The sequence below is a fragment of the Athene cunicularia genome, assembly GCF_003259725.1.
Source record: "Athene cunicularia isolate RWA chromosome 19 unlocalized genomic scaffold, athCun1 chr19_part1, whole genome shotgun sequence".
Taxonomy (NCBI): domain Eukaryota; kingdom Metazoa; phylum Chordata; class Aves; order Strigiformes; family Strigidae; genus Athene; species Athene cunicularia.
This window is the reverse complement of record NW_020799124.1, coordinates 4,302,130-4,314,600: the sequence shown is the minus strand read 5'-3', so window position 1 is coordinate 4,314,600 and position 12,471 is coordinate 4,302,130. Positions and strand designations below refer to the sequence as shown.

Here is a 12,471-nt window from a genome sequence, read left to right as displayed (position 1 = left end):
GGGCTGCGGCCCCCCGCCTCCTGCTCGGGCGCCGCTTGGGTCAGCGGGACAAGGAGCTGTCACGGCCGCCCCGCGGACACGCGTGTTCCCCTCTGTGCAGCAGTTCCTGCGCCTCCGCGGCCCTGCTGCCGGCGTGGCCGAGCGCTTCGGCCGGTGCCCTGCACGCCAGGGGCAGGACGCGCACCCACCTGGCCTGGGCGGGGTTTAAGTAGTGACTCAAAGTCTGTTAATTGCTTTAATCAGCAAGCAGTGCAAGCAAGGGTCCCCGTGGTTTCTTCCACGCGTTCCACTGCTAAGTCTTCCCGTGCTGTGGGTGGGGTGAGCGCGGACTCCACTGAGGAACGTGGTGCCGCTCCCAGCCCCCGGAGCAGGCAGCCCTCGGGGTGGGGGAGCCACCCTGCGCGGCCAAGCAGGCTGGACCCTGGGGGGAGCCTCAGCCCGGGAACCTGGGGGAAGCTCTGGAATGTCTGAGAAGAATCACAGAATGGTTTGGGTTGAAAGGACCTTTAAAGGTCAGCTAGTGCCACCCACCTCCCGCTAGAGCAGCCTGAAGAACTTTTGAGTGGTTACTGTTTTGGTTAAGACTGTGACTCTTATCTTGGCTCAAGAATTGCAGAAACCAGCGTTTATACAATACGTAGGTAATGCATAAGGCTTGTCAGACGCCTGTGTTCATCAGACAAGGAACCTGCTTCTGGATTACAAAAGTGTGTTGATAAGTTATCTTGAACCATCCTAATAATAGGTTGTTATTTCCTTTGATAGGGCTGGGCAGGAACACAAAGCACATGACTAAAGAGCAGGGTGATTCCAGCTGTGAGGGACTGCCAGTTACCCAGACGTGAATCCTGTTTAGAGACCTGCTCTGTTTTTCCCTTGTACCCCTGGGCAGCACTGAGTAGTTAAGGAGCTTGGCTGTATCACGGCACAGGCGCCCTTGGGACGGGCTTGTGGGTGGCTCCTGTCCTGCCGTTCTGTGGTTGGGCTGAGGACAGGGCAGAGCCAAGTGCTGTCAACCCCTCGGGCGCATGTGACCGACAGCCAGCGTGCCACGGGAAGGCTGGGTGCTGCCCAGGGGGGTTGGAGCTGGCTGCCTGCAGTGTCCAAGCTCACCAAGCTGTGATGCAGCCAGCTCTGGTAGGTTTACGTTATCTCTGTGAGGGACAGTCTAACTGGGCCTTAAGTATCTGTGCCTGAAACACACTTGCTGTTTCTTCCAGCAATCACAATACTCAGCTATTTTATCTTTTTTCAGCAAAGAATCGAAATACATAAGCTTCGTCAGGGTGACAATTTGATTCTGGGATTCAGCATTGGAGGGGGCATTGATCAGGATCCTACTCAGAACCCTTTCTCTGAAGACAAGACTGACAAGGTCAGACGCTTTGTTTTGTGCAGCAATTCTCTCTGCAAAGGCTGAGCATACCCAGCTCAGCCAGCCAGCTCCACTCACTTGCGTCTGTGCTCTGTCCTCTCCCATAGCTATTTTACTCTGCCATGTTATCATTTGCAGGCTGAGCTTGCTTTAAGTTAGCTTTCTGCCGTTTCTATTTTCCAACATTGCACAAACCTGTTTTTAACTGAATTCCATAATACACTACAAAGTATTTTTGCGCTGTCCCATCTTTAGCAAATGACCGCTGACTTTTTTCCAGGGTATCTATGTAACAAGGGTGACAGAAGGAGGTCCAGCAGAAGTTGCAGGACTTCAGATTGGAGATAAGATCATGCAGGTAAACACCAGGACGAGTACTAACGTGGTACTGGGTGCACACTACAGAGACATTTCTGCTGGGGGAAATGCTGCCTCCTGGGCACTTCCCAGGATAGTCTGTGGGGTTTATAAACTGAGCTGTGGCTTAAGCATCTCTACTACATAGTTCCAACAGAACAGTTACAGGACAGCTGCGAGTCCATGCACCTGCCTCATTTTGTGTTTTTTCCCTAGGTGAATGGCTGGGATATGACAATGGTGACCCATGACCAAGCTAGGAAGAGGCTGACTAAAAGGAATGAAGAAGTGGTACGGCTGCTGGTGACCAGGCAATCCCTGCAGAAGGCTGTGCAACAATCCATGATGTCCTAATCAATCAAGTTGGGGAAGGGTTGGGGAGGGAGATAAATAGACTGGTATCAAGCAAGGAAACAAATGCTAGACCTGGACAGGTTGTCTGGAAGGAGGACATGTACCTAACTGTGGTAAACACTTTTTTTTTTTTTCTTTCTTTCCTTTCTCTGGTTTAACTGGCAGTAGTAAAACTCTACTCCCCCCAGCAAGAGTGCTTCTCTAAAGTCTTCCCTGCAGGTACACGGTTAAGACTTTATTATATAGTCATGGCTTTGAGGAGGACAGGACAAACCCCATTTATGTAAGGGAGCAACTGGAAAAGCCTTAACTTTGACAGGATTCTTTTATAGCACAAACCAGGAAATGTGGTTTCTGCTATGGAAGGTAAGAGGATTTGCTGTGCTTAAGCTTTTAGAAGTGAACTGTCCTGTCCTGCTATCAAATTAGAATGCCAGCATTAAGAGTTGCACACTGCTGTGGGGAGCAACACTGTACTAATCCCACACTGTGTGCTAGCTAGCTAGAGTATGCCGAAGGGTTTGGGGCATTACGGCTTACTGCAGAGATTCCCTGTGCAAAGCAGCCTCTTCAGACAAGAAACAATTAAGTAACACAGAAGTGTTAGATTAATGCCTGTGAAGCACACTAGAAGTTCACACACACTACAGTTCAACTGCACTGTCAGAGTAAAAACTTTCCTTGTTCCCAAGTAATTTGTAACATCAAGTGAATCAAGTTTAAATGAAAGGAATATGGAGCAGGAAAGAAAACACTATTGCTGAATTTAAAAAAAAAAGAGCTGCTTGTAGCTGTAATCTTTGGTTCTTCATTCCACTCTTAGCAGACTTGAGGTGGGAGGGGTAGATTTTGGTCTGTCTTCTAGAAGACTGCTTAAATCACTGATTTATTGGATGGAAGAGATGAATATGCCAGTAACTTGCAAAAGTGCCTCTTGACCAAACTTAAACTTCTGGTAAGATGTTTCAATCTACATGCCACAGGATTTAAGATCCTTGCTGCAACACTGAGTTAATTATCTAGCATCCTCGTGGTTTGTTAACCAGCTAGCTTTACAGTTATCCAAAAACTGGAGTTCTCAATCCCCATCAGTTGATTTTATACACTATCTATACTTTCCTTTAGCAGTCTTCAGGTAAGCTGTTGTAAATAGAACATGAGGAGGTGGCAGACTAACTTATTCAGTACATTACTGCTGTGCCATGTATGTATGTTGTGATTGATGCATCTCAGACACACCAGCAGATGCCTATTTACCATTTTTTATAATCTATGGAATTATTACAATCCTGCTTTTCAATTTTGTAACTTAAAAGTTCAGTGGTAAAATTTTAAGGCTTTCAAGTTGAAGTTATTTTTGTTACTATAAAGATACACTGCTATTTGTACTGCTATTTCACTTGATTTTACACACAATAAAACAAGAGTTTGATTTCCTGAGCTGTTTCTCCTAACATTAAGAATGCTACTTCACTTGACTGCCTCTGGCTGAGACCTTCTTTCTGGCTCAGAGTGGATTGTGGACTACATCAACACACTGCAGTCTGAGGTTAGTAAAGTCTGGTTTTACTGGGGGGGAGTTGCAGTGTTAGTGAGCTGTTAAATCATCTGGTCTCTAGCAGGGGGAGAAGGGGCTCTAGTTTTTATGTTCACACCTAGTAAGACAGAGTAGCTTTTAAGCATTCAAGTAAAGTACAAATACATGGATTCCTTTCTGGTTTTTTAAAGGGTATAATGCTTATCTCCAAGTAACTCAAGACCTTGATCTCTACCTAGAACAAACCACATGTAGTTATGAAGTTGTCCGGGAACAAAAATGTGTTTAATTATGGGGCTGTTAACATGATACACTTAAATAATCTCTTTGATAAATCTTTAATCTTTACCATCCACCATTTAGGATTCAAGGCATGTCAGTAGAACTGAGCAAAATGAAGTTAGTGCACTAGAAGTATTCAGATAAATCTGAACATTTGCCTTAGCACCTTTGAAAGATCTTTTAGTGAGAAGAATAGTTTCTGCTTCTTAGTTTTCTTTTAATAAAGAGCTCAGGTCCTAATATTCATGTATTATTTGCTACTAACTTCATTATTCTTTTTTATGTGCCACTACATCTGTTAACAGCCAACCTGAGTGGTGTTTTACTGTGATCTGTCTGTGGAGTCAGCAGCAGCACTTTGATACACAGACAGTCTTTGGTCTTTACATTAAAATATTAAGTGGTTGCTTAATCATCTCAGATTTTTGGAAGCCAGAACTTGGCTCTTTGTGCTTTGCTTCCAGTCAGAAAGATATTACTCTGGTCTTTCTCTTCCCTGTTAATGTTGCCACATGTTGCTTGGACAGCTCATGCTAAGCTGTCTGCAGCTGCACAGGCATGAGTCTTCCAAGTGGTGGCTGGAGAGCTTGTTGTCCTTTAAGGCATCTGGCAGTCAGCATTTGGCAAGGCAACAGCTTGTATTCCATACCAGAGAGTATCAGAGTAAAAACAGAGATCAGGATCTGCAGTTCTAGTAACTGGCAGTTGGCATCTTGAAAGCCCTCAGCCAGGGGAGGGGCAAGTTCAATTTAAAGTTGTTGTCTTCACAAGTGATGTTATTCACAACGTTCATACCCTTGTCTCCTATAAAGGCAGTAGTGCTGGACCATAAAAACAATATCGAAGACAATGGAAAAGACACCCAGGCCAAACTTGGTTGGATCTCCAAAGATTAACTTCCACTGATCTGTCAAACACAAAATTAGAGAGTTTAGATTGAGTGTAAAGACTAGAAGGTCATGCTGTACATATTAGAGAAGTTCATGGTTATTATTTGGATTGCTTAGACACACCTTAAGACTGAGTATAGCGTACATCTTATGCAAAGCTAATTAATAACTGTTCCTGTGGTGTCTTCAGAATAGCTATTTCTTTTTCAGTCTCGAATATTAACAGATTCTTTATTCTTAATGTAACAGCAGCTTGGGAGAACATTGTCCTAAGATAACCTACCAGTTTATATCTGCTTTGTAGCAGGATTCTCTCACCCCATTAAGAAAGGCCCTACCACCTCAGTTCCAGCCTTACCATTGTTGTATGACTGAAGAAACATCTGGAGAAGGCTGAAGGTTCCACCAGTGAAGTCCAGTAATACATTTCCAATACTCCATCCCTCAGTACTCTTCCGACGGAAATTCATGTATGCCTGGGGGTGTAACAAGAAAGTCAGTCAGCAGGTCACGTACAAGCAGTTCTGAGATTAACATTTAAGAAGACTTCTTGTGTAACTTTTGTCACTAAAAGACTTAAATAGTCATTGCTGGTTTAGTCTAGTCAGACTTTGAAGAGCTTATGCTACAGGCTTAGGATGACAGGAACATACTATAAAAGCAGAAAAGTTCAGATTTACCTGTGGAAAATATTTTATCAGTGTGACTGCTAACTTAATGTAAGAGAAGCAAAATAAGAACTGTAGCCATGTCATTTCCTCAGCTGCAGCAAGAAAGAGTATCGTAAATGTGAAGATCCATGCAAGTGCCAGTAGTCCAACAACAACTTTGGATACTTTCTGACCTGCTCTCTGAAAGAGAAATGCAGATACACTTAGACTGACCCAGGTCATACATCCTCAGACACAGAGATACAGAATATGCTCAGGACTACACAAGGTTACCATCCAGACCTGTTGTTGTACCAGTTAGGCTCATACCACAAGGGAATTTTAAGATTAAATGAGTGCTACAGCAACCAGCTATAGGTTTAAGAGCTGAAGAGCAATATTCAATCATTTGGAACACTACTGTTCATGAGTAAGTGGAAAACAATATTGTGGCAGTATTTTTGAGTATATGTGATACCCATTATCTGTGACACATCTCTAAACTTCCTGAGTTCAATTTAATAATAAGAATTTCTAGATATGCAAAAGTCTGCTAATGCCATTATGGTAAAAGATTCATGGTTGCCTTTGTTTCTTCACTAAAAAAGACTGGCACCTAGCAGTGGTGACAAATGGGCTGTTAAGAGTCTTAAGTTTATCATCACTGTAGGAAGTACCCCAAAACATAAATGCTTGCTGTCTAGAGAAAGTCAACTGTTCAGATCAGAGGCTTTTACAATAGGGGTTAAAGAAACAGCTGACTATTACAATCAGTCTTACCCAAAAAAGGGTAGAAATTATAAAAGGGCCCTTGCAGCTGTTTTAGGAGAAAAGAAGTTGAAACAGAGCTGAAAGTTTGAATTGCAGGGAATCCCTAAGGACCTGTCCTAGCTTGAAGAATGGTCCCAGTAGTGAGGAGACAGGAAAGCACATACCAGCATTTGTACTGTGTAAAGCTGTAACCTGTGTGCAGGCTAGGCCTCTGTTTGGGAACTTCATGAACTTGGGTGTTTGCCTTAGTTGTTTTGAGTCCCTAATGAGTTTACTTATAAGCTCATCCATGAGGCTGAAGTAGCTAAGCTTACTGGAGTTGCTACTAGCTCAGGGAAGATGAAGGCAGCTGGACTGCAAAGCCTGACTTCTTGAAAGGCCAGTGCAAGTGCAGTGAGGACTCAGGGGCCCAAAAGAAGGGGATGGTGAGAGGCGAGGCATCTGGCAGAGGGAGCTCAGGCAGAGCTGACAGGTCAGACCAGCACTTACCTCATAGATGCAGCACTGAATTACAGTGAGGAGAGTCACAGCTACTGCATGGAGACTGAAGAAAACATCATTGACAGCCACAGGGTTCACCCCACTGGGATAACTGACTAAGAATTCCTCCTAGATGTAAGAGAAACCCAGAACCAGCCAAATGCCTTAACTCCCTTCTGTAGACAGACACCCCCACCCCCCCCCAGCAAGTATTAAGAGATAATCATGCTTACCTTAATCAAGGGAATCCAGAAGAGTCCAACATTAAATACACTGTATGCTATAAAGCCAGTGAGGTTTAATGCTATAAAGTCAAAGCTTAGTCCAACAACACTAGCAAGGGGGGGGAAAAAAAAAAAAATATAAGAAATATGCAGGGACAACTTGACACTAGAATGTACCAATTTATAGGCAATTTTTGATGTAAGCCAAAGCTGCAGGCATTGTGACAACATGATGCTGTGAGTTCACCAGAAAGCAAGGTGAAATCTCTCACAGGCCATGCACTGGTACTCACAGCAGGTCTCACTGACAAGGTTGTGTCCCTGCTGTTTAACTGCGTGAGCTCACCTAGTCTGATAAAACCACCCCAGTCTGAACCCACAGAAGCAGTAGTGCATCTCTGCCAAAACAAATGCTTTAGTTTTCACATATAATAATGTTTTTACTTACAGTCCCTTAATTTGAAGGGAGCTGGCCTAACAACAACATTGCAAGGAACTGTCTGATAAGCAGCTTATAAGGGTAAATAACCTTTGAAGGTGGTCATCAAAATCGGCTCAGTCAGATGATCTACAACATGACACCAAAGGGAATGGGGAAGTTTCCTCTATCACAAATCAGTATTGGATGCCAAAACATAGGATTAGGTGTCTATAAGCTGCACCTAGTTTCCTCTGACCTGCATGCATAAAATCTCACTGGGGCTGCATTTATTCAGGCTCTATCTTTGCTTTGCTTTTCCCCCTGCCCCATCTTTCCATGCATATCAAACAGCCAAGATGGATGTAACTGAAGCTAGGAACATGATTTGCAGAAGTGCTTAAGTGACTTGCAAACACATCTTAAGTCTCTTTACCTCTTTCGTCGCCAGTTCTCGAAGAGTTGAGGATAGAAGGAGATAGACCAGGCGAGGAAATAGATCCAGCCAATCACTTCATCAGCATACCGCACTATGACGCTATGAATCACTTGAAATTGAATCCTAGGTCTGATGGTTAATGCAAACAGAATTAGTTAATTTGTCTGTTCATACTTTTTTCAGCAGATTTTCCCTTGTTCTGCTTTGAGAAAAAAAAAACACTCCTGATGTTGAGACAAGACAATAAAGATTCAGAATTTGTTTCAGTAGAGTTGCTCCCCTTTTCTTTAGTGTCCTTATTATGTTTAGGGCATCTCCCACTCCTACTAACCTATCCTTTCCTTCTTGTCTCCCTCCTTCCATTCTTTTACCACAGAAATCATCAAAAAGGTCATTGTGTGCCTACGGCTTCCACTCTCTTAGCATGAGGTCTGTTACGCAAGAGCAGAGTTTCACTTTTCACACTGTCAGCAAACCCTCAAGATCATGCTTGTCCTGTTGAGCCTTTCATGTGCTTACCACTTGCATTTGCTTTGAATCTTAAAAGCAGAAGCAAAATGAGGAACTAAACCAAGAGTATCCTGTTGTTCAGTAGCATCTGGGCAACAAACATAATCCAGCTTTCTCCATCTTGCTGGACTGTTGTCCTATAAGGCATACTGGCATCCATGAGGGCTCCCCTAACTAGAAAGCAACTACCTACAGCAACTACTAGAAAGCAAAACACCAGTATCTCATGGTAGTGACATGGGCACACAGCCGCATCAGGCTATTAGCACTCCAGAACAAGTCTTGCACAGTGAGAAGAGCATCCATTTACAACCAAATGCTTCCCAGATCAGAAAAGTTGATAACATAGTTTTGATACTTTTGGAAGGGGTTATTAAAACCAGACTAAGAAGCCAGAAGAGCTCAGAGTCATCTAGTAATGAAATCTAAGATACCAAGGCTATCACTCTGCTACCATACCCTGTATTTATCCGAATACCTTGGGGATTGCTGGAGGGTCACCTCATCTTCTCACCTACATACCACCCATATCCATTAACTATTTTAGGAGGGAATAGTTACCCCAAAGTTTAAGAAGCTGTAGGATAGTAAGTGGAACTAAAAACCAGTTTCTCACCCAGTTAAGTTGAAATTAATGGTATAAAGATAAACTGTTACTTGTCCAACATCCTCTGCTTTCACTTGGAAGTCTGCTTTAGTGTGACCTGCAGGCAATTGTACCTGCAAGGCAAAGGGGAGGAAATAAAGAGGAGAATTGCACCATGCTAACGGAAGGCTTTTGCGTAAGGTCCGAACTCTGTTCTGTCACTTACTTCATCAGGCAGTTCAATAATGGTGCTGTGTTTTGAGGAGTGTGTAATATTAAGCATTATCACCAGTGTCTCATTTAGTGGAGCCCTGTGAAGGCAGAAAAAGCAAGTCAGGCTGGTGCCAGTGTTTACAAAGATTGCTTCCTGGCTGCATGAGTGTATCTGCTAAATCCTCACACCTGTTGCAAACATAATGAGCAGTTCATACTCAGCAGTACTTACCTGGTACTCTGAGGAACATGAGCACCGAAGTATATTCGCATTGTACTATTTCTTTTCTCTGAACTAGTGATGGGCACTAGACAGCTAGATGGCCACACTTTACCTCCTTCTCCAAACAAGTGGCAGAGTCATTGCCACCAGAATCCTATCACTGCACTTGTTAACCCCTTTGCTGGTAAAGAGGGGCAGACGTGATGGACATGTACTTGGGGTGATGAGGCTCAGACGTTATAGCAGTGCAGTAAAACAAAACCAAAAAACTCTAAAATAAAAACCTGCTAAGTGACACAGTCCTGTACAGCTTTTCCTGAGAACTCCACTGAGCATCTGACCAGGAGGTTTAATTGCACAGCAGTACCTAAAATATCATAAGGTTCAAATGCCCATACTTGTCCATGAACAAGGTTACAGTACCACATCTTTCTTTGTAAAAATAAAGTTCTAGACTGTTGCAGCCATGTTTTGGTATTTTCCTCTTTATCATAATTCTTACATTTTCATCTATTCCCTTTACTTGGACTTTAAGATCCCAAAGGGGAAGGGTACATGTGTTTAACAATCCTTTCCTGGGAAGAGGCTGACATAGCAGAAACATGAGTAAACAATGCACTGTATTAAACAATGACACTAAGGTCCATCAGCCCCCACTGCAGAGTATCTGCATTTTTTTGCTAGAAATGACAAGTTATCTTTGCTTGGTAGTTTTTTGTTGATGCTTCCAGGAAATGCAAGTCTCTCAAGCATCAATTTTTAAAAATGGAGGAACCGTAAGTTCATTTATGGAAGAGATTCAATAAGCTAATATAGGATAGACAGTATAAAACTGCTTTTCTTGCTCAACTTTTCACATAAATGACATAGGCTACTGTCAGAGGCCAACAATACAAAGCTGTTTATGAAAATGCTGCACTATCTTGGTGCATCCTTGCACTAAGCAATATAATAGTCTAGAAGTGGCCAGTCACACCAATGAGATTCACTTTGTATGAACAATTCACTGAGCCTGCAGGAAATTCTTAAGTATACAGCCAAGTCCTACCCACTTGCTTGTCCCTCGTTACAGAGACAGTAAAGATGCAATCGCAATTTTACCTCAGAAAGATAGTGACGTTTGTTGAACTTCCACTTTCTAATGAAACCACTTCAGGGACAGACAATACGACGACTCCATCTGGGGGGTGAAAAAAAAGCCAAACATCCAAAAAACCCTACACAAATCTCAATTACTATGGATGATGAATAGCTCCTTCAAAAGAACTACCTACTTTCTTTCGTGATAGAGTCATTTTGTCCATTGGTACCTGCAGTGTCAGATTAACAAAATTAGTACACTTGATAAATATCAAAGACAGTACAGTTTATCCCAAGGCGACTAAACAACTTAAAAAGAGAAGTAAACAATTGTCACTTGGACGTGTTGCAAGAAACGATTTCAAATATTTGAAGCACAACAAAAGTTCATGCCACGAGAAAACTATAAGGATAATTGCAACCCACGCTAATTGTTTCTTGATGTGATCCTAGTAACTTAGAAGTCGCAAATGCCAAATATTTTGTTTAAAATTGCTTCTTGGGTCACAAATTCAAACCAGGTACCCAGAAGTTCAAGAGAATGTACATTTTAACACTTCAGGAATCACAAGCACCTTACTATAGCGCCCTGAAATACTGCTATTAAGGGGTACACTTCACAACAATCTAGCTACATTGTGCCACACCATGTTTTAGGGGAGGCCCAGATTCCAAATGCCAATCCAACAGATATCAAAGCCATGAGTTGGTTGTGTGTCAACAGTTTTGACATTTAGAATCCAAGTTTATATTATTCACTGTATGTTTAAAGGACACAAGAGACAGGAAGAACAGAGAACTATATAAAAGTAATACAGAAATTGAAAGATAAGGCATCCAGGGCAACCTGTTGTGTTTTTCTCTTGATGCCTGTATTACACAGTGTTCTTAAGAAGTTATTTAAGTGCAGGAGAGCTCCCCAGTTCATCACTGGCTGCACCCCAGGTAGTGTTTAATCTGCTTCTGCAGAGGTGAGTTCAGAGCACAAGGCAGGTGCTCTGTCACAACAGTGCCTCAGCACAGCACTGTGTCTGAGCACACCAAGTCAAAGGTAGCATGGGAAAGAAAGAAGAGCTGATGGGAAGCATGGCACGGGTCCCCCTCAGAGAGGCATAACCGGGGATACTGCAGAGCAGCCCTCTTCCACCTTATACCGGCTCAGAGCTGGCCCCTGCCCAGGAGGCCCTGTGGGCCCAAGCTGGGATGGCCAAACACTCACCACAAGGCCTCAGCAGCACGAGTGAGAGGTGCAGCAGAGCGGGCGCCAGGTATTGCATCCTCATGGTGGAAAAGCTGCTGAAAAAGTGGGGAAGAAGCCTTTGTTCAGGATCCACACATTTTGAAGGGGCACCAGCCCATCCCCTCAGCTGGCAGCTCCCTACAAACGGCTCCCCCCCACCACCACCATGGCCCCTGGCCCTGCCCAGCCGAGGGACCCCCAGCACCCCAAGAGAAGTCTTTTTAGTCCCTCTGCCTGCCCAGACTCCCCCGGAGACATCTTTACCTCACAGTTTATCCCGCTGCCACCCCGCTGAGGAATCCCACTCACCCACCCGCTCGGGACTACAAATCTCAGCAGACACCGCGCCTCCGCCACGGCCCCCCCCGCCGGCAGCGCGGTGCACGCTGGGAGCTGTAGTCCCCGCCATCTTCCCCTCAGGAGGGACGGCGACGCGGGGCCACCCCACGCTTTAGGATACGCTAATCCTGCAGGAAGCAGGGCTGAGGAGAAGGGCGCCTACCTCCTTCCAGCACCGCAGCTCGCTCCCGCACAGCCCCGGCTCTTCCCTTTTCAGCTTCTCACGTGAGGCCGCCGCCTCTCAACTCCCCGCCCAGCGCCCGTGGCGCGTGGTGTGGCCGCCCGCGGCTGCCATCTTGGGTGTGGCGGAGCGGGTTGGGCGTTGGGCTGGTGCCGGTGAGGCTGTGAGGAGGGCGAGCTGCGAGAGGAGGGAAGGAGGGAGGCCTCGTCGCTTTGGTTGTTTGTTGGTGATTCGTTTAGAGCTGCGCAGGTCACCGGGGAGGGCTGGGGAAGGGACGGTTTGTCATGGTGAAGATGGAGGGTTAGTGGTCAGGTACTGCTGA

At 44.5% G+C, this 12,471-nt stretch overlaps 2 protein-coding genes across 9 annotated transcripts; one reads left to right on the top strand and one right to left on the bottom strand.

Annotated features, from left to right (window-relative positions):
• Positions 1-1,183: 1,183 nt before the first annotated feature.
• On the top strand, positions 1,184-2,856 carry TAX1BP3 (Tax1 binding protein 3; the record flags this gene model as incomplete). The annotated part of the gene is made up of 3 exons (XM_026861796.1): positions 1,184-1,375; positions 1,656-1,733; positions 1,949-2,856. Coding segments are annotated over 3 exons (408 nt in total), but the record flags the coding sequence as incomplete, so codon positions are not given.
• On the bottom strand, positions 2,231-12,245 carry CTNS (cystinosin, lysosomal cystine transporter). Of its 8 annotated transcripts, none has more exons than XM_026861787.1 (12): positions 12,132-12,245; positions 11,609-11,685; positions 10,584-10,619; positions 10,411-10,489; positions 9,100-9,184; positions 8,904-9,007; positions 7,775-7,906; positions 6,930-7,029; positions 6,706-6,825; positions 5,476-5,646; positions 5,154-5,271; positions 2,231-4,812 (listed from the first exon to the last, which is right to left on the bottom strand). In XM_026861787.1, the coding sequence occupies exons 2-12, from the start codon at positions 11,670-11,672 to the stop codon at positions 4,682-4,684; spliced, it is 1,140 nt and encodes a 379-aa protein (XP_026717588.1). In that variant the 5' UTR covers positions 11,673-11,685; positions 12,132-12,245; the 3' UTR covers positions 2,231-4,681. The 8 variants fall into 8 exon arrangements, with proteins under 8 accessions (XP_026717588.1, XP_026717593.1, XP_026717589.1 ...); XM_026861792.1 differs by having other exon boundaries at positions 10,411-10,486; XM_026861788.1 differs by having other exon boundaries at positions 11,609-11,682; positions 12,132-12,242.
• Between the last annotated feature and the right edge of the window lie 226 nt (positions 12,246-12,471).

Coding starts and splice junctions, on each gene's coding strand:
- CTNS (XM_026861787.1), bottom strand. CDS start 11,672: ATGAGGATGCAATACCTGGCGCCCGCTCTGCTGCACCTCTCACTCGTG. Junction 10,490..10,583: donor TGACTCTATCACGAAAGAAA/GTAGGTAGTTCT, acceptor TTCACCCCCCAG/ATGGAGTCGTCGTATTGTCT. Junction 9,185..10,410: donor AACGTCACTATCTTTCTGAG/GTAAAATTGCGA, acceptor CTGCCTTCACAG/GGCTCCACTAAATGAGACAC.